The sequence below is a fragment of the Rhinatrema bivittatum genome, chromosome 3 (assembly GCF_901001135.1).
Source record: "Rhinatrema bivittatum chromosome 3, aRhiBiv1.1, whole genome shotgun sequence".
Classification (NCBI taxonomy): domain Eukaryota; kingdom Metazoa; phylum Chordata; class Amphibia; order Gymnophiona; family Rhinatrematidae; genus Rhinatrema; species Rhinatrema bivittatum.
This window is the reverse complement of record NC_042617.1, coordinates 171,693,037-171,718,837: the sequence shown is the minus strand read 5'-3', so window position 1 is coordinate 171,718,837 and position 25,801 is coordinate 171,693,037. Positions and strand designations below refer to the sequence as shown.

The 25,801-nt window shown below is 45.0% G+C and overlaps 1 protein-coding gene across 2 annotated transcripts in view; it reads right to left on the bottom strand.

The window, feature by feature from the left end:
- The window catches only part of AHCTF1 (AT-hook containing transcription factor 1), a 564,884-nt gene that overhangs the window by 455,761 nt on the left and 83,322 nt on the right, over nt 1-25,801 (bottom strand). For both annotated transcript variants that reach the window (XM_029593945.1, XM_029593946.1), the window contains exons 4-5: nt 14,079-14,259; nt 1,106-1,313 (exon numbers count right to left, since the gene is read on the bottom strand). In XM_029593945.1, the coding sequence (XP_029449805.1) occupies nt 1,106-1,313; nt 14,079-14,259 (389 nt within the window). The remainder of the gene's footprint in view (nt 1-1,105; nt 1,314-14,078; nt 14,260-25,801) is intronic.

Below are 25,801 nucleotides of genomic sequence, written 5' to 3'. Positions count from 1 at the left end.
AAACTAATCCGTCTCCAACTGCTATCAGGAGTACACTATACCCATTGGTCCAGAGTCCATCTGCTACACGCTAGGAAAGTTAGGTTGGTTCTGTGTATGTGACCAGTCTTATTTTATCAGTGTATGTGATCAGTCTTATTTATTGTATTTTCTCAAGAGGACATGTATTGGTGATAAACTGCTGTCTTTTCATAAGTAGGGCTATTGAGCCTGGTAGTAGGAGTTTGTGTTGTTACTGAGATGATACAAGAACCAGAATATCTTTTTTGTACGGTGAGTTGTACAGGAATGTCAGTTCTGCTTTACATCCATAATTGTGGGTCAAGGGGGTTCTTGTAGATGAAAACTGTACTTTTACATTTAGCCCTATGATGGTCATGTGTTCAGTGTGTCACGCATGTGAGAACCATCTGTCAGGTGTGTCCCAACAGAAAAAAGGTTGAGAACCACTGCTCTAGACAAATACTTCCTTTCTTCAGTCTCATCCAAAGGGGGCTATATGGTCTTGAAAGTTCCTGTACTAAAGCATCATTTTTTATACTGGTTCAATAAAATTAAAACTAAAATTCTAGTTTTCCCTAGGACCAATAAGTCTTTTACATAATGGACACATACCAGACTGACAAACGTAGTTAGTATCATCACTATTAAACTAATTCTTCTCACATCAGTTATGCTGAACAGAACCTAAGATATTTGTAAATGAAAAAATTTAGTTTCAAAATGTACTACTGCCTTAAATAAACACATTACAGTTTAAGTAGATATCAGTACTCAATTAAAAATTTGTGATAAAGATGGCAATAAATTTCTATTTCAACAGTTACAATTTTGCAAAATCAAGGATCTTTAAATAAGACCAGGAATTGTGCAATGCTCAAAAGGTTTGTGTTGAAACATGGCAGAATAGCTTAAACTGTAAATTCTCTAAAATATTAGTGCATATTTATATTTCCAAAATTCCTTTTTATGACATTAGAGCAGGATCATGCAGATTTTTAATGTGGTCAGCATTTTTTTCTTTTAACAAATGGCCTTCTGTGTCAGGTTTGCATGAAAAAAAAACAAAACCGAAGCATGCACCACAATGCTGAGTTGTACTTACTCCCTTTTCAAGGTTTTCATGTTCCAGAGTGAAAGATAGCCATCAGAAAACCCCACAGCCAGCTGATTAGTCCTGCTGATGTAGCAAAGAGCAGACACCCTTGTGCCACAAGGGCTTAGTAACTGAAGGCAGAGGTGTCGCCTCGCTCTAGTCACAGTTTCTCTGATGTGAGGGATTTCAGCAGGGATCCCACTGATCACTTCCAAATCTGTGTACAATCAGGGAGATTTAAAGCATCAAGAACAGTGCAAAATAACCAGGTAAATGTATGAAAAGGTACAATATGCAGAATAAGAGTAATTTGTTACTTAGCTCCCTAGAGCACCAAGTCCTAGAGAGCTATAAAATTCTTTCATATTGGTTGGGAACAAGGAGAGAGAACAGACTTTGAAAAAAAAAATTCCCAAGGCTTATTCCTCACTCTTTTCCAAGTATACATTTCGCATAGTTTCTTACCTGTAAATAGATATTCTCTGAAGGCAGCAGTTCACCGGTCACAGAAGTGTGTCCACTGTGACCAATTTTTCCAGAGCTCTCTGAAAAGTCAAGAGCCCTTCACTACTCAACCACAGTGGTACCCCACTCTGCAGCTCTCCTCAGTTCATATAAATGCTTTGACTAGGAGGAAGAAATCCAAAGGGAAGGTAGGTAGATGTATGCAACTGGTGAACATCTTCAGAGAACACCTGTTACAAATACGCAACTTTGCTTTCTCTGATGACAATACAGTTCAGTAGTCATACATGTGGGACTCCCTAGCTAAGAACTGTCCTTCAAATAAAAAAAAAAATAAGACAACAAAAATTATAAAAATGGAACCTAGGAGGAATAGGTCGAATCAGGTTCTATCATTCAAAGAGACCATGGACAACAGGCACTACACTCACAGGTCCACTGATGTCTGGGGCGGCCCCTAGAGCTCACATGCTGAGAACGGGCGAGGGAGGCAGGAGGATAATACTTCATCTGGTGATAAAAGGACCTCCTCGTGCCCTGCCATGAGGATTTCCTGAGGACGGCGGGTCCGACGTACTGGCAGAGAAATGATGAAGGGGCCTTCATGGTGATCCTTCAACTGAGCCATAGCATCCCTCACCTTATCACCAAAGAGGTTCTCACCAGTACACGGAACGTCTGCAAGGTTCTCCTTGACCTTCGGTCAGAGATCAGAGGCTTGGAGCCAGGCCATTCAGTGGGCAGCAATGCTCATTGTTGCCACCCTAGCTGCTCTTTCAAACACATCATAGGGGGAGCACACCTTGTGTTTGCTACATTCCAGGCCCTATTGGATGACTGCCAACAAAGCATCCCTGCTGCTGCTGGGGCAGGCGCTCAGAGAATTCCTGGACCTGTTTCCAGAGGTTCCTCAAGTATTGCATCATGTACAGCTGGTAGAAAGCGAAACAGGCAAGCAACATGGCGCCCTGAAACACCTTCCTACCCAGCACATCCAGCGCCATGTGCTCCTGACCCAGAGGGGCGGAAGCATGGGTACAGGAATGCTTAGCCTTTTTGAGGGCAGACTCCACTACAACCAACTGATGTGGGAGTTGACGCCTCTCAAGCTCCAAGGCATGCTATACTAAATAAACAGCATCAGCCTTCCGATTCACCTGAGGCACAGAGATGGGATGTTCCCAAATCCTAAAGAGTAATTCTTTGAAGACCTCATGGATGGGAACCGCCACCACCTCCTTTGGGGCATCGACAAACTGGAGAACCTCCAGCATCTTATGCTTGGCATCCTCTTCAGTCAGAAGCTGAAATGAAACTGTTTCTGCCATGGCCAGGACAAATCCCAGAAAGGTCAAGTCCTCTGGCAGAGACCAATGCTGCTCCTCCACAGGAGACTGGTCCAAGAGAAGATCCTCCGAGTCATTAGATGAAAACTCAGAGGTATCATCCCCCCACGGGTCAGAGGGCGTCTTCCTCACTAAGATCACCCCGAGACACCAGTGGAAGGCTCCTGCCCAGGCCCTTTGGGTTTGGATAGCGAGGGCAGAGGCCCCTGAAGGACCAGGGACCAGACAGGGCAATACCGGCAAGAGTACCAAAGGCCTCTATGGTGCTGTGAGCTGTGATGGGCTTTCTTCTTCGGAGGATCCCATAAAGGGGATTGCACCGAATTGAGAAGGCAACGGTGGCCACCGGGGTATTGAAGGACCCCCCTGGGCACTGGCAGCAGCTGTGTAGGGAGGGCGGGGAGAAGGACATCGAGATGCTCCAGCAGCAGGGCCAACATCAAGAGTGCAGGCTTTGGCACTGGTGGAAGAACTTGTGGGGCCAGCAGCTCAATGCCCTGCAGGGCTCGGACAACGCCAGTTGCACCCTGCGGTGCAACTCCTCCTGGAAATCTGCCGAAGACAGGATGGACTGAGGGGGAGGCATCACCAGATCTCTCTCAGAGCTCTGTGTGTGGATGGAGACTGATGGCGATGCTTCGGGTGCTTCCCACAGTGCTCGGCCCAGTCTTTCCCCAGCGCCAAGGAAGGAGATGATCCTGACATCCTGGATCATGAAGAGTCAACCGACGGCCGATCCCCAGCACCTCTCTCCATCGAAGGTCCTCGCAGAGAGTGGACACCGAGCCATCGCTGTCCACTCTGCTCCCCTTGGCCCTTTGAAGTCGATGCCCCCAACAATGGAGTCAAGGGTTCAGATTTCTTCGAACCGAAGAGCTTCTCCATTTTATCCAGGTGAGCATGCAAACCCTTGGGCATCATCTGGTCACAAAAAGACACCCCCAAATGTCATGAGATGCCCCAGGCTGAGGATGCACACATCATGCAGATCCGTGAGCAACATGGTGGTCCAGGGATGTCAAAATCCTGATGCCATAACACCAGAAGGATGTTTAAGTAAATAAGGAGAGGTATAGATTAACAAAAGACAAAATAATTTTTCCCCAGGTCTAAACAAAGGAGAAAAATGCCTGCCAAACTGATCTTTAACATGCCTTTAACAGAAGCACTGGAAAACTAAACCTAGAATGCCAAAAAACTCAACCAGAAAAGGGGGTGGGGATGAGGGAGGAAGCATATACATAAAGGCACACCAAAAAAAAAAATGCACAGGAACTGGAAGCCATGACAACCAGACAGGATGATGGGGTGCAGCCTTACTCACAAGGCTGAGAGATCAAAGTTGAATTTCCAACTTTGATTGATTTTCTCAAGGACAAATCACAAAGGAGTGGAAACCAGATCTCTCTAAAGCAGTAAGGAGCTAAGGAGATCAAGATTCCCCAATCTCTTCCAAGTCTTATCAAAGTCTTAGCCACCAGGCATATGGGGAGGATTGAAGATAAGTCCAGAAAGAAGAGAAGCAAAACCTTGCACATGAGCAAGTATCACAGTACACTGGTGCAGGATAAATATTTAATCACCATCAATTTCTATGGTGTACTTGAATTGGAATTTCAGAACATCAAGAATATATATAATTCAAACAGGCAACTCCATGAATTCCAAATAATACTTTAACTTGGTCCCCCGACACGGTCCCGTGTTTCGCTAGGCTGCGTCGGGGGGGAACCAGGGGTACATTCAAATCTCTGAAATGATACCCGGCTCCGGGTACCCCTGGTTCCCCCCCGACGCAGCCTAGCGAAACACGGGACCGTGTCGGGGGACCAAGTTAAAGTATTATTTGGAATTCATGGAGTTGCCTGTTTGAATTATATATATTCTTGATGTTCTGAAATTCCAATTCAAGTACACCATAGAAATTGATGGTGATTAAATATTTATCCTGCACCAGTGTACTGTGAGGATTGAAGATAACCCATACAGAAAGCTCAATCCTTTAATGAAAAGAAGAGACACTGGCTACTAATCTGTCTTCTGATCTCCTTCTGGAACAGAAGACTGGTACTTTCCTGTTCTGGGGTGTTACTAATAGGTCCACTTCATGTATGCCCCTCTTGAAAATCATGTTCGGAACATCCTGCTCAGGGACCATGTACAAGGGTCCAGGTATTGCCTATTTGCCAAGATCTTGTTTCTTCCTGCCAGATACCTGGCTCTCACGGTGATCTCATAAGAGATGGTCTAATTTCAAAAACCAGACATATTAAGGACAGGGAAGGCTGAATCTGATCCTCCCTGCTTGCTCAGGGAATATATAAATTGTCTTGACTAGTACAATTTGTTATCCAAATACTTAAAGCCTTTTGAGTGTTAATAACTAAGTGGAATCTCTTTTCCAAGAAGTACCAGAAGCCTCAAATGCAAAACTCTTGTAGGTGGGCCCCCAACACAGACTGGAAACAGTTTAAACAATTTGGTAAGGAGGGATTTGAAAGGGTAAACCCTAGGTCTAACTGGAATGGGAGAGCCACCAAGACAGGGAATCTGAGCACTTCTGTGTAACATGACTTCACTGGGATTTTAGGGACCACTGGACTTGTGCCATGGGAATTACAAGAACTGTGGAAACTAAAAGGCCAAACATTTTCAACCTGGACCAAGCTGATATCTGCTAATTCTGAATTACTGCTTCTACACGGCTACTATGTCCTTGGGTCCTGGTGGTAAGGACATGATCTAGTCATATCTAGAAGAACCCCTACAAATTCCAACTGAGAAGTCAAGGTGTATTTAAGATAGCTGATGATCAGCCCTAGTGACTACAGAACCTGAATGGTGCTCTGTGACGTTTCACACACTCCTGTCTGTGCTCTCGGCCACTCGGTCATCCAAATAGGGAAATATATGAACTTCCATTTGCAGAGAACTGCATGACTTATTTTTAATTCTTTTAGTGCTGAGGATAGGCCAAAATGAGGTATGCAGCACTGGAGATGTTTCCTTACTACAAATCTGAGGTATTTTATTGTGACTGCAATGTGTCTATGTGCAAGCATGCCTCCTCAGCATCAAGAAAGCATAGCTAATCTCACATCTTTAGAAGGGGAATTACGAAGCACAGTAGAACATTTTTCCTCTTCAATGATTTGTTCAAGGACTTTATATCAATGATGAGATGCAATTCTCTTTTGAGAACCAAGAAATATATGGAATAAAATACTGTCCTCTCTCCTGCCATGAAAGCAGAGTTGCTTACCTGTATCAGGTGTGCTTCCAGGACAGCAGGATGTAGTCCTCACATGTGGGTGACGTCACTGGACGGAGCCCTATCACGGAACACTTTTGTCAAAGTTTCTAGACTATTGACTGGCAAACTGAGCATGCCCTGCATGCCATACTCCCTGTAGCCACAGGGGTCTCCCTTCAGTCTCGTTAGTAGCAAAAGGTGCGAGCGAAAAAATAAAACAAAATGTTTCGGACCTAACTCCGCGGGGTGGCGGGTGGGTTTCATGAGGACTACATCCTGCTGTCCTGGGAGAACACCTGTTACAGGTAAGCAACTCTGATTTCTCCCAGGACAAGCAGGATGGTAGTCCTCACATGCGGGTGATTAGCAAGCTACAGGCTGACTCATATTTGTTTGAACCAACAGCGTACAACTTGTGCAACAGGCACAACTGGTGTACTGTTGGGAAAAACGAGGCAGCCTGAAAATCACAGCAGACTGGATGTGGAAGGAGCTGGGATTATACTGGAAATAAGTTCAAGACGGATTGGCCAAAGGCAGAGTCTTGACGTCCTTCCTTGTCCAGGCAGTAATGTGCTGCAAATATGTGAAGAGAGCTCCATGTTGCAGCTTTACAGATCTCAGCAATCGGTACTGAACGATAGTGTGCTACTGAGGTTGCCATGGCTCTCACTGAGTGCGCCATCATTCGTCCCTGGAGAGGAAGGCATGCTTTCTCAGAGAATTCAATACAGTCTGCTAGCCAATTGGAGAGAGTTTGTTTGCCCACTGCAACTCTCGGTTTGTTTTTATCGAAAGAAACAAAGAGTTGGGTGGATTTCCTATTGACTGCAGTGTGGTGTAGGTAAAATGCAAGTGCACGGTTACAGTCCAAGATGTGTAAAACCTCTTGCCCTGGTGAGAGTGAGGCCTTGGGAAAAATGTGGGCAAGACTATAGACTGATTCAAGTGAAAGTCAGCAATCACCTTTGAAGGAATTTAGGGTGAGTATGGATTACCATTCGGTCATATAGGAACCTTGTTTAGGGTGAGTAAGTGACAAGTGCTTGTAACTCACTAACCCTTCGAGCAGATGTAATGGCTACTAGGAAGAGGACTTTCCATGTAAGAAATTTAACATCGCAGGAGTGCAAAGGCTCAAATGGGGAGCGCATGAGCCTTGTAAGTACTACGTTTAGGTCCCATTTGGTGACTGGTGGCCGTAGAGGGGGCTTGAGTTGTAGTAGGCCCCTCATAAACCTACTCACAAGGGGTTGAGCTGTTACCGGGGCATCCCCAACTCCCTTGTGGTACGTTGAGATGGCACTCAGGTGAACCCTCACTGAAGAAGTCTGGAGACCAGTCTGAAAGGTGCCAGAGATAGTCTAATAGAGACAAAGTGGGGCAGGAAAAGGGGTCGATACCTTTTTGCATGCACCATATGGTAAACCTATTCCACTTAAAACAATAAGATTTCCTTGTGGAAGGCTTTCATGAGGTTACAAGCACTTGAGAGATATCAGTTGAAAGATTGAGCGGTTGCAGGATCAAGCTTTCAACATCCAGGCTGTGAGGGATAGGGTCTGAAGGCTCGAATGGCGTAACATGCCTTGGTTCTGAGTTAAGAGAGTGGGCGCTGTGCCCAGGCGAATGGGTTCTCTGATCGAGAAGTATGGGAAACCATACTTGTCAAGGCCAATACGGAGCTATGAGTATCATTGACCCTTTGTCCTGTTGTAGCGTCACTAGAGTTTTGGCTATCAGCGGTATCAGGGGATACACGTATAGCAGGCCTGTGTTCCAGGGGCGAGCAAAGGCATCCATGGTTAACTTGTGTTGCCTGTGCAGGGAGCAGAATCTGTCCACTTTGTAATTCAGTTTGGATGCAAAGAGGTCTATTGTTGACTGACCCCCAGCATTGGAAGATTCTGGTCGTTACCACAGGAACTAGAAACCACTCGTGGGGATGAAACTGTCGGCTGAGGCGATCTGCTACTACGTTCTGTATGCCTGCCAGATAACTGGCCCGGAGATACATGGAGTGTGCAAGGGCCCAGGCCCAGATCTGCGCAGCTTCTTGGCAGAGGAGATAAGAGCCTGTACCGCCCTGCTTGTTTAAGTACCACATTGCAAGCGTGTTGTCTGTTTGTATCAGAACAGTCTTGTGTGAAAGGCAGTCCTTGAACGTATATAGAGTATAACGTATAGCTCGAAGCTCTAGGAAGTTGATCTGAAATGTTGCTTCGAGCTGTGCCCAAGTACCTTGAGTTTGAAGCTTGTTCTCATGAGCTCCCCAACCCAAGTTGGTTGCATCTGTGGTTAAAGTTACTTGCGGAACTGGTTGCTGGAAGGTTAGACTTGTTAGCAAGTTGGTTTTGTTTGTCCACCAGAGAAGCGATAAACATAGCTGGTGGGTTACTTGAATCTGGGATGAAAGCAGTTCATCCCAGAGCCACTGAGATTTCAAAGCCCATTGAGTTATTCTCATGGCCAGCCTGGCCATAGGAGTGACATGGACTGTGAAAGCCATGTAAGCCCAGCAACGTTAGGAATTGATGGGCTGAGGCTGTTTTCTTTGTACGCAGAGACGTAGCTAGCTTGGAGAATGTCTCTGCGCGGTTGTTGGGCAGGAAGGCCTTTGCCACTGTGGTGTCCAAATCAGCTCCGATGAAAGTCAGGAGGTGAGATGGAATCAGGTGGGATTTTTGGTAGTTGATGAGAAATCTCAAGTTTAGTAGATTGATAGTGAGCTTGAGAGTGTCGAGAGCTCATTGCTTGGATTGGCTCTTGATGAGCCGGTCGTCCAGGTAAAGAAAGACGTGTATGTTTTTCTTGCGTAGATGGGCCGCAGCCACTGCTAGGCACTTTGTAAATACGTGGGGTGCCGAGGCAAGTCCGAAAGGCAGGACCCATAACTGAAAGTGTTGATGTCCCACTAGGAAACGCAGGTACTTGCGGTGATGTGGGAATATTGGAATGTGAGTGTAAGCGTCTTGAAGATCCAGAGAACTGAGCCAATCTCCTTTTTGCAGGAGGGGGAAGCATGGTGCCCAAGGACATCATCCTGAATTTTTCTTTTTGTAGAAATTTGTTGAGATTGTGGAGGTCTAAGATGGGGCGGAAACTGCCTGATTTCTTTGGAATGAGAAAACAGTGAGAGTAGAACCCTCTGCCCTGCTGTGTCCGGGAAACAGGTTCCACAGCCCTGGCGCCCAGAAGGGTGGACAGTTCTGACTCTAGAAGACTTGTGTGATCTTTTTGCATCCACAGAGGATTGGGTGGTGAGTCTGAGGGTACCATGAGGAAGTTTAGATGGTATCCCTGGGTTATTGATGGATATAAACCATTGGTCTGTGGTAATGTTGAGCCAGTTGTTTATGAAGTGGAGAATTCAACCTCCTACTGGCAAATTTGGATCTGGATTTGTGGAGTGGCTGCTGTTCTCTGGATAGATCTCAAAATCCAGAGGCTTTGCCTGTTTGCGGTGGTGGTTGAGGCCTGGATGTCTTAGGCTGTCGAGGATGCGCTCTCTGAGACGGCCTGGTTGGACTCACGCGAAATGTAGGTGGGTAGTATCTGCTTGGGCGATAAAATGGTTTTCTAGGTGGATCCCCTTGCAGAGGAAAGGGCCTCGGTAGTAACTGTAGATAATTGCTGCAGGGTCTCATTATGGTCTTTTAGTTGAGCCACTGCGTCTTGTATCTTGTCTCCGAATAGATTTTCACCGGTACATGGCAAATCAGCAAATTTGTCTTGGACTGCAGGTCTCAAGTCAGATGCTTTCAGCCAGGTCCACCTCCTGGCACTGATTCCCGTTGCTGAAAAGCGAGAAGCTGTTTCAAAGGAGTTGTAAGCAGCACGAACCTCATGTTTTCCAGCCTCAAGGCCTTTCTGTAGTATGGCATTGAGACTATCTTGCTGTTGTTGAGGAAGAGAGTCTGCTATTCCCTTTGATACTGTGTCATGTAAAGTTGGTATGCAGCTATACGTGACACCAGCATAGAGCCCTGAAACATCTTGCAACCCAAAATATCAAGGAATTTTTGGTTTTTGCCAGGAGGTGTTGAAGAGTGAGGTTGCAATCTTCTGGCCTTCTTTTGTGCAGACTCAACTACCACCGATTGATGGGGTAGTTGTGGCTTTTGGAATCCAGGAGTATGTTTGACAGTACAAGGATGCTCCCAGAGACGATGCTGGAGATCCACTAGCACTTCGTGGACAGGGATAGCCACAACTTCTTTCGGAGCAGCAACAAACTGGAGAACTTCCAATGTTTTGTGGCGAGTGTCCTCCTCTGTAATCGGGTCAAAGGGGATTGTCTGACATCTCCCTCATAAAATTAGCGAAGGAGAGATCTTCTCCTCACTTCGAGGAGATGGTTCTGATAAGATGTCCTCCGTGGATGTGTCGGTGTCAACATCTTCCCATGTGTCAGAAAAGATCTCTAGTCAAGATCCTGAGGGAGAGAAGAAGGTTGGTGCTGTTGGACGTGTTGGCACCGATGGATCCTTCGATGGCACCGGTGTGGGTTTCGGCGGCACCGAAGGCATCGAGGGGTAACGTGGGCCTCTCGGTCCCGAGAGCCCCGATTTTATTTATTTATTTATTTAGTGTTTTTCTATACCAGCATTCAAGATAAACATCACATCATGCTGGTTTACATTTAACAGGGGGGGTGAAAAAATAAATTAATTAACAAACTGTAACAAGTGAAAAGAAAAAAAAACTCTGAAGTTACAATAAAACAGGGGAATTCGAAACTGGGAGGAGGAAAGTCTAAAGGAATTTAACATAGAGAACAATTATTTACAATGTTCTAGGAATGTCCGATTGTGGTTGTCGTTGAATTGCGGTTCAGTTGGTGTCTGGAAAGGCTTGTTTAAACAACCACGTCTGATGGACCAGGCATCGGTGGAATCTGTGTTGAAAGGGGACTGGAGTATGTGCCTTTGTCCTCTGAGGATCCCGGAATGGGAATCAGGACTTTCAGAGACCTTGTGGGTTGCTTTGGCGTCGGTGGCCCAGGCTGTGTCAGAAGGGCATTGATGAGTGCATCCACTCTGTCGGTATGGGGGCCGGCATCAATGGCTGTACGTCTTGGAGAGCATCGAGCATTGCCTGGCGGATGAAACCGTCCAGTTCTTAAGAACATAAGAAAATACCATACTGGGTCAGACCAAGGGTCCATCAAGTCAAGCATCCTGTTTCCAACAGTGGCCAATCCAGGCCATAAGAACCTGGCAAGTACCCAAAAACTAAGTCTATTCCATGTTACCACTGCTAATGACAGTGGCTATTCTCTAAGTGAACTTAATAGCAGGTAATGGACTTCTCCTCCAAGAACTTATCCAATCCTTTTTTAAACACCGCTATACTAACTGCACTAACCACATCTTCTGGCAGCAAATTCCAGAGTTTAATTGTAAATATCGCAGCTACAGGGGGAGGCAGGCTAGGCGCTACTGGCACCTCCACAGGGGCTTGTGGGGGCTCAGTATCCGGCACCAACATCTGTGGGGATCGCCTTGGTTTTTCAGGTGGAGAGGGTATTAAAGGCTCCTCTACCCATGTCCTCTTCGCAAGCGGCTCGATAGCCATCGAGGCCGATGCGGTGTCGGCACCAGTCTTTCTCCAGCACAGAGGAAGATGATACAGATGCCTTGGATGGAGTCGGTGACGGACAGTCACCACAGCTCTGGCGCTCCCGGTGAGGTTTAAAGACTAATTTCTTCGATGTGCCTGCCAGTGAAGATTGGGTGGACGTTGAGGGAGTCAGCTTGATTTTAAACAGGATCTCCATCTTGTTGAGGCGAGCCCACTTACCCTTCGGAGTCATTTGAGCCCAACTTGGGCAGTGAGAAACGTCGTGTGATGAGCCGAGGCACAGCACACAGACATCATGTGGGTCGGTAATAGACATGGTACGGGGGCATTCCGGACATTTTCGGAAACCTGTTGCCATGATGGCAGAGGTTGAGGCCCAACAACGGTCGATGGTCTGCGAACACCAAAAAAGGTAGGGGCAGGAACTGACCGGGGACAGTGAACTTTACACACCGAGCGATGAAAAACCATATCGTGATGGGAGACCCCTAATGAGGGAACTTTTTAATGAAGTAATCTTCAAGTTTTATTCCTGTGAGGAAAATTGTGAGAAATCTCACAGAGCGCCTAACCGCGAGGCAAACTGCAGCGCGGAAAAAGAGAGACTGAAGAGAGTCCCCTGTGGCTACAGGGATTATGGCATACTGGGCATGCTCAGTGTGCCAGTCAAAATGTCTAGAAACTTTGACAAAGGTTTTCCGTGATAGGGCTCCGCCCAGCGATGTCACCCACATGTGAGGACTACCATCCTGCTTGTCCTGGGAGAAACAGGGTTTGACCGATCTGGCAAGAGAACAGATTTCCAATCTGTGCTCATTCTAGTACTGAGTAAGCTTTAGTTGATTTGAAGGGATTCCCAATAGATGTAATCTGTAGCCTTCCTTTTAAGTCAAGGAAGACCCAGCTGTCTGAGCTTGCAGAGGGCCAACAGGTTACAAAAATCAACTTCTCTCCTATACAAGTCTTTTGGAACAGATTCTGGCTATCTCCACTGGAGATCAAAAACCTATCCAGAATTTTAACTCTGTGGCTATATGGGGCTCAGAGCTTTTACGGCCTGGGATGAGTAGGTTCTGGTGAGCATTTGTTTGAAGGTTAAACTGCTATATAGGTGGTCCCTTGTAAACTTCCAAGATGTGTAAAGATAGCAGTGGATGTGGTCTAATACTTAAGATGACTGTCTTGTGAGCTCCACTACTTCCTTGACATTACTTGCAAGGGGATTTCCACCTCTTGTTTACAAACCTTTCCTTCAGAAACTCATGAAAGCTAGATGGTAGCTGTCAAGAAAGTCTGCGGGTATCAATTAATGAAAAGATTTAAGATGTCTTTTCAAAACAAAGGCTGTATGAACTAGATATTTTTCACATTCCTCCTCAGTTGCCATCAGGTATAGAACTCTACCTGTTTCCCTTGAAGGAAAAACTGAATTTCTGGATCCCTTCAGGATCATATGCAAGTACTGTATCATGTAGATATGATACAAAGCTATGCAGGACTGGATTTTAGCATTCTGGTCCTCCTTTTCCCCCCCAAAGAGATGCAGAGTCAGACACATTCCAGGGCTACAAATATTAGGTTTTCAACTTTGTGGCTATTTTCAGGGCAGATTGAACTATCACACACTGGTATGGTAAAAACACAATATTTTGTGTTTGTTTTTCCAACATATTATTAAGTACAAGCATGCGTTTTGGAAGCAGTTTATATTCTGATAGTTCTCAATTTCACTTTCAACTAAATGCTGAATAGGGGAAACAGTGTAGCACAGATAATCGTAACAGCTAAACATGGACTCAATAGCTCAAATGTACAGCAGTAAAAAGCAGATGTCTCATATGCACATGGAATCAGGGCAGGATTTAAGATTTTGGTACATAACTGACAGCAGGTGATGGAAGCACCAGCACATAATTCTAAAGCAAATGACAGCTCCCCTTCAGTCCAGGTATATTGTGCCTTCTGCACAAATTTTGCACTCCACAGCAGTGCAGAATTCCTCCGGAAGTAAACAATGTGCTCTGTTCCTAAAGGTTTCATGATCTAGATAAACAGCAGCTATTTTGCATTAGTTAGTCTGAAACCTCTGAAAGAGCTCATGCATCTTGTTTTAGTGTTACCTTATGAAATCCACATCATTGCTGTAAAGTGGTTACTTTGCTTTCTCAATACTACCTGAAAAACTGCTGCATAATACAAATTTAAATTATCTAATCAGACATTTCAAAGTTTTAACCTTTACTTAAAGTTTGAGAAATTAGTGTGAATGCAAACTTAACATTATCTACTGATGAAGAAATAGAAATGTAATCTTGGGTATGGGCAAAATAAGTACCTGATGCCTCCAATTCATCCTGATTACACGATAGATCATCCAAACAGAGATCGATTAAGAGGACGTGACCAACATCAGTTACCACAGCTGCCACACCAAAGAACCACCGCACACTTTGGTGCAAATGCTGAGTGCTAGCACTAGCACCTCCATGATTTATTATGGGCTCAATCGCTGTTACCTGAAATTCACAAATTTATATATAAGAATACTTTTAAAAGGCTACACAGTAGTAGTCACCCTAAATTCTATTAGCAAAGAAATGAAAAGTAGCAACAGTATCAGCTTCACAAGAAATAGTGTGTATCTATACAAAATGCTCTTATTTTTACTTAACCCTTAAAAATTAGAATTTACATATACAACTGCTGTACTAAAAAGCATTTTTGTTTATTGTAAACCATGTTTTGCTTAGATAGCAGGATGAATTATCCATCTGGCGGCACCCAATTGGACTTGTCTCTCCAAGAAGTAGTTTTGAAATCTGAGCTTGTGCAAGAGTTCCTACATGGGCATTACTTCTTGAGCCTTGTCAGTCAGTATCAGAGCTGAATTTAGCAGTATCAGAGCTGAATTTAGCAGATAGCTAATTCATCCTATCTATGGAAAATTTATTTATTTATTTATTTATAACTTTTTTTATACCGAAGTTCAGGTAACAGAATTACTTATCACTCCAGTTTACATTATAACAAGTAGAAAACAATGACAACATATGTCTTACAATGAACAAGGGAGTGAACAACTTGGATAATATAACATAATATAACTAGGAACAGTAGCAGTATGCACTATTAGAGCGAAACTAGCGCATGGGGAGGGAGGTTTGCTAATGGGGGGAGGGGGAAGAAAGGTTGTTCGTGGAGGGGGAGGAGGGGGAAATTTCTTATTGATGAGTAAAAACATGAGCATAGGTTCTGGACGTCAACAGTATGAAAACAGTCTATGGGAGCTGTGGAAGACTAACAGGTCGATCCAGTAAAGTCCGTGGGAGAGCGGACGAACGCCCGCTCTCCCGGCGCACGCACCGGCCCTTGGCCGGTGCGAGCGATCCAGTATGCAAATGAGCTGAAGCGGTGCAAACGAGGAAAAGGAGGCGCTAGGGACACTAGCGCGTCCCTAGCGCCTCCTTTTGGCCTGGAGCGGCGGCTGTCAGCGGGTTTGACAGCCAACGCTCAATTTTGCCGGCGTCGGTTCTCGAGCCCGCTGACAGCCACGGGCTCGGAAACCGGACGCCGGCAAAATTGAGCGTCCGGTTTTCGGCCCGACAGCCGCGGGCCGAATTCAAAATATATTTTTTTTTTTTTTTTTTTTTTTTAACTTTTTTTTACTTTTTTTTACTTTTGGGGACCTCCGACTTAATATCGCTATGATATTAAGTCGGAGGGTGCACAGAAAAGCAGTTTTTACTGCTTTTCTGTGCACTTCCCTGGCGCCGGAAGAAATTAGCGCCTACCTTTGGGCGGCGCTAATTTCTTAGAGTAAAATGTGCGGCTTGGCTGCACATTTTACTTACTGGATCGCTCGGGCATACCTAATAGGGCCATCAACATGCATTTGCATGTTGAGGGCGCTATTAGGTGCCGCGGGTGGGCCGCGTGTTTTCCTCCCCTTACTGAATAAGGGGTAAGGGAAAACACGCGCCCAGAGCAGGGTGACAGTGCGCTCCGACGGAGCACACTTTACTGGATCGACCTGTAAGTAAGTTAAGGAAAATACTGTTTACGGTAAGCAAATATGCTTTTTTGTAGATAGGCCAGCTGAATTAACCATTACATTGTGGAGTCCCAAGAGGAGGGCTGCTACAGAGCAATTACTTAGTAAGCAACTCAGACCCCACCATGGAGAATGGACTACAACGAAAACAGATTTTGCAAAATTGCTTGTCCAAATCTAACAATCTTTGAAATATCATCAAAATAGTAATGGGACATGAATGTGTGGACTGAAGACCATGATACCGCTTTGCAGATATCTTCGATGGGTATTTCTTGGAGATAAGCAACAGAGGAAGTCATAGCTCGTACCTGATGAGCTTTGACTGAGTCTGTAAGATGAAGTCCTAAATCAAAGCAGTAATGGATACAATCAGCTATTCAAATGGATAAAGTTTGGCAACCACTATTCCAAGGCAGTTGGGGGTTGTATGAGATGAATAGCTGGTTAGTCTGATGATGAAGCTGAGTACATCTTTTGTAATATGCCAATGTCCGTTTGCAGTCCAGAGTATGAAAGGTTTTTTCTCCTTCATTCACATAGGGCCTTGGGAAGAATGTAGGTAGTACAGCAGATTGATTCATAGTGAAAACTAAGACTATTTTCAATAGAAACTTGGGGTGGGTTCAAAGAGCCATCTTACTGTGATAGACAGCAGAAACAGAGGGTAGTAGATAAGAGCTTGGAGTTTATCAACTCTTCTCGCTAAGGCAACTACAAGGAAAGGTTCTTTCAAAATCACTTTAAAGGTGCAGATTTCCAATGGTTCAAAAGGATTTTATCAATTGAACAAGAACCACACTTGAAATCCCTTGGAACAGGCGGCTTCTGTATCAGGAGTTCGATGTGCCAGAGTCCTTTCATAAAATGACACATGAGCAAATGTGTGGATATTAGTTTGTTGTTCAATAAGATGTGGTAGGTCGCGATGGCACTTGGATGCACTCACACCAAAGTAGTAGCAAGGCCTGAATTAGAGAGGTGAAGCAAATACTGTAAATGTTGTGGAGACTTACATGAAAAGGGATCAGAGTCATGCAGCTGGCACCAGACAATCTTTTCCATTTGAAGAAAATGGTTTTCTGGTTGAAGGCTTTTGAAGTGAAATGAATATGCCTGATCTCCAATGGTAAATGGAGATTTCCTATCATTGAGTGCTCAAAATTTCCTATCACTGAGGCTGAAAAATTGGGATGAAAGTATCCTGTCATCTTGAGTGAGAACAGCAAAGGTATGGGAGGACTGCTGGAATGTTTTATGAGACACATACCAAATTTGTCTGGGTCATACCAGCACTGAGGATTAGGTGGGCACGATCCTGAACTTTCTGCAGTTTTGGAAATTAGAGATATCATTAGAAAAAAGTGTACATAATGGTTTGACCCCAATCGAGAAGAAAAGCGTGTGACCCTATTCTATGATTCCTTGGAAGAATGGAGCAAAATCTATTTTATTTTGCTGTGACGCAAACAGGTCCATTGTCAGTAGACACCAGAACAGTTTATTTGCTACTGTTTGCTGCACTCGTGAAGTCAAACACTCTCCTGAGACAACCTGCTAGGATACTGGAAACACATGGCAGATAAGTTGCCTGCAGACTTGCTTGATGTTCTGCCCAGTTCCAGATTTTTAGTGCTTCTTGGCAGAGAAACAATCATCCTGTTCTTCCCTGATTGTTTGAAGTAAGATGCTTTTCGTCTGGAGATGTGTGAACGTGGTGAGAGCATGCCATATTGCTCTTAATCCCAGATTGATTTGGAAGAGGGACTTTTGAGCAGACCAAAGTCCTTGGGTACAGAAGGATCCCCATATGGGCTTCTCAAACTCGTGGAGGCACCCATTGTGAGGATGAGCTGATAGGGACTCAAGCAAAGCGGGCATCATCTTGGAGTATATGTGAACATAATCACCACTGCAAAGTTCTTGCCACTAGTGATGTGATTCACACTACTGAAAAGAGGAGTTGAGAATTGATCTCACACCCCATAGAAAATAATGGATGTGAAGGCAGGTTAGAGAAACTAAATGGATGGCTGCTGCATATGACCCACTATTATGAGGAGCTTTCTGTGGACCTAGGATTGGATAGCTATATGTGGATGAGCAAGATCATGGTTGCTCTCCATACGCTGGGCAGGAATGCCTTATGAAGAAAAAAGCCCATACATGCCCCTATGAACTGGAGGCTCTGAATGAGTTCTAGATTTGACTTCTCAAAGTTGATAAGAAACTGTAAGCTCTAAAGACAATGTATCACTACATCTAGAATGTGAAAAAAAATGCTTCTCAAGAATACGCAGTTATTAACCAATCATCCAGTTATGGAAAATCTTGTATTCCCTAGCAACTTAGGTGTGCTGCTACTACCACAAGGCATTTCATAAAGACCCTGGGAGCAGAAGAGAAGTCAAACAGAAGGACCTTGTATTGGTAGCAGGACAAATCCACTTGAAACTGTAGGCAACACCAAAGGGCCGGGTGGGCTGGAATGTAAGTGTAGGCATAGTTCAGATCCAGACCACACATCCATTCACCCTGCTGAATGGATGGGAGGATTGTGCTGAGGAAGTTCATTTAGAATTTTTCCCAGAGAATATGTTTGTTGAGGAGCATCAGGTCCAGGATAGATTGTAATCCCCTAAACTTTCGGGTATGAGGAAGTATCTGGAATAGAAAACGCACCCCCCCCCATGTGTGTTGTGATGCAAGGAGCATCTCCACTTCCTGGTGCTTGAAACTGCACTTTCAGTTGGATCTGTGGGAAAAGAGAAGGTTCCAGACAGGGAGGCAAATAGAGTGTAATGGATGGGGGATGGGAGAAACAACCAGTACCCATGCTGCATAATGTTAAGAATGCAAGAGTCCTTGGTTATTTGATGCCCTTTGTCCAAAAAATGCTGAATTCAGCCTGCTACTGGAAGAGAAGGGAGGAGAGGAGATTGGTTGTAATTTTAGTGAGATACATGGCTGTTTTTTTGTATGTTTCCCCCAATGTATTATGGATTGGGATTAATTATGAATATCGTCTGCATATAGGAAGTGGGTCAGGAGGTCATGTGATGTGGTGAGCCGGGGAAGACGGAAAACCCTTGAGCTCCGAGTGCCAAGCTCTCTCAGCGCGATTTCAAACCGCAATTACGGCTCCAAACTTCATCCTACTGGAGAAACTGTGAGTTCTTATGTCCATCGCCAAATATATGAATAAAACGCCACCCCCGATGGCATCCAGAACGACTAAAAAAGACAAAGAAAAATCGCGGGGCTCCGAAGCCAAAATGGCCGCCGCGGGCGAAACCGCCGGGGATCCCGTTTCAGCAGGGCTCACGCTGCCTGCTATTGAGCAAGTTATAAAAGCTGCTCTGGATGAAAAACTAGCAGGGCTGAAGGCACAGATAGAAGAGGTGCACGTGGCAATAGCTGAGCTCTCCCCTCGTATTGACCATGCTGAAGGCAGAATTTCTGTATTGGAGAATGATGCCCGCAGTGCTGAGACTAAAGTTGAAAAGCAGGGGAAATTGTTAACCCAGCTCCTCGACAAGGTCGACGATTTAGAAAATAGGGAAAGGAGAACTAATCTTCGTTTTTTGGGGTTTCCTGAAGAACTGGAGGACGCAGCTATGGGAGAGTTATTAGAGCAATGGCTCCCTGAGGTTTTAGATTTAAAGCAGTTCAAGGGATCCATTAAAGTGGAACGAGCGCACCGCTTGGGAGTAAAAAAAACAAACCTCACTAGGCCACGGCTAGTCATAGCAAAGTTTCTTAGCTTCACTCATAAGAACGAAATTTGGAAAGCTTACCGGCGCAAACCAACCATTTCTTATGGGAAGCATATCAGGATTTTCCAGGACTACTCTGCAAGGGTGTCTGAATTACGTAAGGGATTTTCACCTATCTGTTCCCAGCTTTTCCAGCAAAAAATTAAGTTTGCCCTTCAGTATCCAGCGAAACTCCGGATTTGGCACAAGGATCAACAACTCCTTTTCCAAACACCTGAATCAGCGGCGGACTTTTTGAAATCAGTCCCGACCACTTCAGCGTCAGTGGAGCAGGGCTGAGATTACAACTCTGCGGACGTCGCCGCTTCTCTTCGTTCTCTATGTTTCCTGTGACACCATCTTGGTGGATTTGGGGGAGGCTTCACCCCATTCCGCCTTGTTCAGTTCAGAAGGGATCAGACCATCCTCTGCGTTCACGCCTTTCTGCTTTTACCAGTTCTCCAACCATCTAGAGATCTCTAATTAATTGCCACAACAATTTCAATCATATGTCTCCATGAACACTGGCTTTACTCGGTGTATTCCTTCTTGGGGTCCTGCTGGCCATGATATAGAGCTGCAGCGCTCGTACACAAATCAAATGACCTCTATGCCTCCAGGATTGAGGCTTTCTGTTATCTGGACTCAACAGGGGGGGGGAACAGTATGGGGGGGAGGGGAGGGATATGTTAGTTAGCACTAGTTCCATTTCTGTACTCAATTATTTCTCAAATCTGCACTCTTATCACCATCTGCAATTAGTTGCTATGCAACAACACCACAGACAAACAGTACAGGCCCGGTTGGGAATCCAGTTCTCTTTGAATGGAGGGGGGGCCAGGCTGGGAGCCCCCACCTCTGCCTCCACTTGGTCATTTTCACAACTGTCTCAGCAATTGCTTAGCCTGTTACATGCCTAACCTGATATCCTGGAACGTCAACGGGTTGGGCTCGCCAGTCAAACGTCGTAAAGTGCTCGATCATCTCAAGCGCCTTCATACAGACATTGCCGGATTGCAAGAAACACACCTCACTACAGAGGAAAGCCAAAAACTGCAAAGAGATTGGGTTGGCTCCTGTGTCTTTTCAGCAGCAGTCAACAGAAAGGCGGGGGTCGCAATACTAATCAACAAAACGGCGAACTTCCACACGGTTAAAAGCATCGCGGACCCGGAAGGCCGATTCATTTTGCTGATTGGCCATTGGAACAACTTATTAGTCACGCTCTGTAACGTCTATGCTCCCAACGAGTACTCACACTCATTTTTCACATCCATCAGTAACTTAATTCACATTCATGCACAGGGGCAAATATTCCTCTTAGGAGACTTCAATTGTGTGCACGATATCTCCATTGATAAGAGCCCGCCGCAACTGAGACATTCCACCAAGACTAAGAAAGGCATCGCATTCCTCTGTCACCAACTGCAACTTCTGGATGTGTGGCGTGTGCTCCATCCAGGCGAATTAGACTATACTCATGTGTCACGTTCCCATTTGTCTTTGTCTCGGATCGATTATATTCTCATCTCGCAGGCTCTCTTCTTCCAGATACAGAAGGCGTCCATTGAAACACAAGTGATTTCGGATCATGCTCCAATATCTCTTTGCTTATCTCCTCTTCATGCTCAGCAAGGTGACCGCATATGGAGATTCCCCAGTTATCTTAAGGATGATCATAAATTTAAGGACTACCTACAGCTTAAATGGAAAGACTATATGGAAAACAACCAACAACATGCTTCAGACCCCCAGCTTCTCTGGGAGGCAGGGAAGGCGGTCCTAAGAGGAGACATCATAGCCTTTGTCCACCGGCGAAATAAACAACTTAATAAGAACATTTTGCATCATGAACAACAGCTTGCTAGAAGTAAGCGTGAACTTAACATGTCTCCCTCACACCAACACAGAAAAGAATACTATAGCATACTAGGGAGCCTGAATGCACTCCTACATATGAGAGCGCAAGCCTTTATTCAGAAAGGAGAACAGAACCTATTCCGATTTGGAAACAAATCTGGCAAATTAATGGCGAACTTGGTCCGGGCTACCAGACGAAAAACCTTTATAAATAGCATGTATTCCACCACTGGGACCATCACCACAAATCCACGGGACATCTGCGAATCATTCCGTACCTTTTATGAACACCTCTATACCCCAGACCATGGGAAGGGGGAAGCAGAGGAAAAGGACTTTTTTCAAACTTTGACGCTGCCACGGCTCAATGCCCCTCAACAGGACTTTCTCAACAGACCGATCCAACCTTATGAGGTCTCTCAAGCCATATCGTCCACTCATGCAGGGAAGTCGCCCGGACCAGACGGGCTGTCATACGACTTCTATAAAATACTTCAACCCCATGTGGCTGTCCCCCTTACCAGTTTTTATACAGCTGGACTGGCTGTGGGGAACTTTCCTTCCTCCTTTAACACAGCTCACATCACGGTCTTACCGAAGCCTGGCAAGGACCCTCTACAACCCTCGTCTTACCGCCCAATATCTCTACTCAACTGCGACTTAAAGCTCCTAGCGAAGGTACTCACAGAACGCTTGAACGTTCTACTGCCCTTCTTAATCTCACACCACCAGGTAGGGTTTGTAAAGGGACGGTCCCCGCATACCAACATCTTAAAGCTTGTGTCTGCCATGGAACTCTGCCAATCTCAACAAATCCCTGCACTTGCCATCGGATTTGACTCTGAAAAGGCGTTCGACAGGGTAGCCTGGTCATATCTTTTTTCCACCCTCCAACGTTTTGGAATTTGCGGGGAGTTTTTGCAATACCTCCAACTTTTGTACCACCGTCCCCTCTCCCGGATTCTTGCCAATGGATATCTGTCCAACGTTGTTCACCTAGGGCGTGGAGTCCGACAGGGATGCCCTTTATCCCCACTACTTTATATCCTGGCTATCGACCCCTTGCTACGCAAATTAGACCAAACGTCGACTATTCACGGGTTTGGGGGGCCGCGTCACGACTTCAAGATAGCGGCCTTCGCCGATGACGTATTGGTTTTTATTACCCAACCCACACAATCTTTGCCTGAAGTACTACGGTTGCAGTATCAGTACGGTCAATTCGCAGGTCTAAAAATAAACCTGGATAAGTCCGAGGTCATTGACGTTACGGGTTCGGTACATAACAATTGGACTGGCGACTTCCCTTTGCGCTGGGTCTCTAAGGAACTCAAGTACTTGGGAATTCGCATTTCCACTCACATCAATCTGCTATATCAAGTGAACATACAACCACTATTAAATCAAACCACCATCAAGCTACATCAGTGGGCGTCCTTGCCTCTCTCACTCTCTGGCCGAATTCAACTGGTCAAAATGATATTGCTCCCCAAGTGGCTTTATCTTCTGCAAATGGCCCCTTTGTGGCTCACCAAAAAGGACTACAAAACTTTTTCAAAGGCACTGCGAATTTTCCTTTGGAGGGGCAAAAAAGCGCGTTTGCCCATGGCGGTTCTGACTGCTCCAGTGGAGGCGGGAGGCATGGGTTGCCCAGACCTCCTAACCTACAACTTAGCGTGTACTCTTCGCTATGTAAATGATTGGCTATTCTCAACGTCCAGGTTTGTCCCTTATACCCACCTCCTGGAGTGGTATGGAGTTACGTCTTTGAACCCATTACTGCATTTGCCAACTACAATGCTCCCACACCACCTCAAAAACTACATACTACTACGCTCTTGTCGGAAAGCCTGGATTATGCTTTGCACCAAGCATCATCTGTCCACACGCATGACCCCTTTAATACAGATAGTGGGCAACCCGCTTTTTGAACCTGGATTTTGTAGGGGTACCTTTCACAAATGGCAAAGCGCGGGGCTCACCTACGTCTACCAACTTTTCGAGGCGACTACGGGTCACTTCCTCACGTTTCCAGAACTGCAGGCGGTTTATAAGTTCCCAAACTCAGATCACTTTGCTTATCAGCAAGTAAGACATTTTATTCGTAGTTTAAACTTCTCAACGCAGGTCTTACAAACTGTCCAGCGGATACAGGACCAACTACAACCGGGACCAGCAAAAAAACTGTCCGTCTCCAAAATTACGAAGTCCTTACTAGCATCAGCATCCTTGCCATCCCTAGATAAGCTCTATCATAAGTGGGCGCAGTGGGCTAAATGTACAATTACACTAGAAGACTTTAAACGCAGTGTCGTAACTACGCCTGAAATATCTGTCAATGTACTACTTCGGGAAACTCATTACAAATTTATGTGGCAATTTTACATTCCACCTAACCGAGCCTACCACATGCGGCTTGTTCCCACCAACAAATGTCCCAAATGCACGATTGAAGATGGAGATTATTACCATTGTTTCTGGGACTGCCGGGAAATCCTATCTTTCTGGGCACAGCTTTCTCGTTTCTGCTCGCAATTGCTACATATAACTTTATCCCTGGATCCTTCTCTTTGGCTTTTTGGAACGCTGCCAAATATGGCCGGCTCCTTGAGTGCTCACAACCAGCTATTCTTAAAAAAGGCGGGCCTGTTGGGAAAAAAATCTATACTGCAGACGTGGACCACCCATCTTGCGCCGACCAAGGACATGTGGTTCAAACAGCTGGTGCATCTCTGTGCGATTGAATTGGCAGTAGCAAGAACCTCATCTGCAAAGAATTCGGCTCTAATAGCGCTTACTTGGTCCCCGTTAACGGATTACCTGTCACCTACAATCCAGGCCACTCATACCATACTGTAATAACAGCAGACATGTTTAACTTTATTATTCACTTTGCCAATTCTAACATTATCGTCTATATGCTATGATTTTGATTTAGATCTTGATGTTGATATAGCAGACATTCATGTGCATATTGTTATCTGCAACTAACTAACTGAAATGGAACTAGGAAAGGGGGGGGGAGGGGGGAGGGGAATAACTAAGTGAATACATAACTAAGTAAAGAGCAGCAAAGGCTACAAGGCCTACAAGGAGGGACTTGTTTGATATGATTTATTCTGTTTTATGATGGTAACCCTACCATAGCTGTTTACTATAACGGGACAGTATTGATGATCTCATCCTATGTCTGTATCTTGTGGTGTTGTCATCCGTTATCCTGGATCTTGTACCATCGGAATTGTACATTGTTTACCTTCCGTGTTCTCACTGTTATTGTATTTTTATTTCACGAAAACCCAATAAAACATGGTTTCAAAAAAAAAAAAGGAAGTGGGTCAGACCAAGGCTAGCTAGAAAGTGACATATTGGGAGGAGGTAAATATTGAAGAGTGTGGCAGATAATGCTGATCCTTGGGGAACTCCTGTGTTAAGGTTAATTTTCTTCAAAAGGGAATTGTTGATTGATACCTGGTAGCAATCAACCATACCCTTGTGAGATAAGTAGGATGAAAACCACTGTAGAGTTTTTCCAGTTGCACCTATTTCGGTTAGGCGGTCGAGAAGGATTGAGTGGTTTACGGTATCAAATGCTGCTGACAGATCTAGGAGGATCAGCAGGTAGCTTTGGCTGTTGTCAAATCCTCTGAGCACGGTGTCATTTAGTGAGAAGAGTAGTGTTTCAATGCTTAGGTTTTTCCTGAAACCAAATTGCGTAGGGTATAGGATGTTTCTTTCTAGGTGGTCGGTGAGCTGGGAGTGGACGATTTTTTCAATGATTTTGGCAATGAATGGTAGGTTGGATATGGGGTGGTAGTTTAGTGGGTTGTCCGGGTCTAGGTTGTTCTTTTTTATTATGGGTTTAATTATTGCTGACTTTAAACATTCAGGGTAGTTACCTTCTGTGAGGGATAGGTTGACAATGTTGGTTATAGTTTTGGTTAGTGAGGTTTCAATTGTTTTGATTGTTGGTATGGGAATGCTGTCGATGGGGTGATTTGCTGGGTTCATTTTTTTTTTTTTTTTTTATGAATACCCGGTGCTGCTCCCAATTTTCAACAAATTTGGAATAGGTGAGAACTTCTGGAAGAAAAGCGTGCTCCAGGACTTCTGGTAGAGGATAAAATGGTATTCCAGAGGATTCCTGATCTGATCCTAGGGGTACAAGTTTACTCAGCCAGGACTCCAATGACGAAAAAAGGGGGACAAAGGAGATTCCCTGGTTGAGGCTTCAGAACAGCAACCTGGTCTATTATCTCTCACCAACTAGACTCCACTGCAATTCAGTGGGTTGATGAAGAGCCTTCTCATTTGAGGGTTCTAATGATGAAAATACAGACAGATGATTTTGGGACTCCCATCTGTGGAACTGCCAAAGCAAGAGTTGGAGAG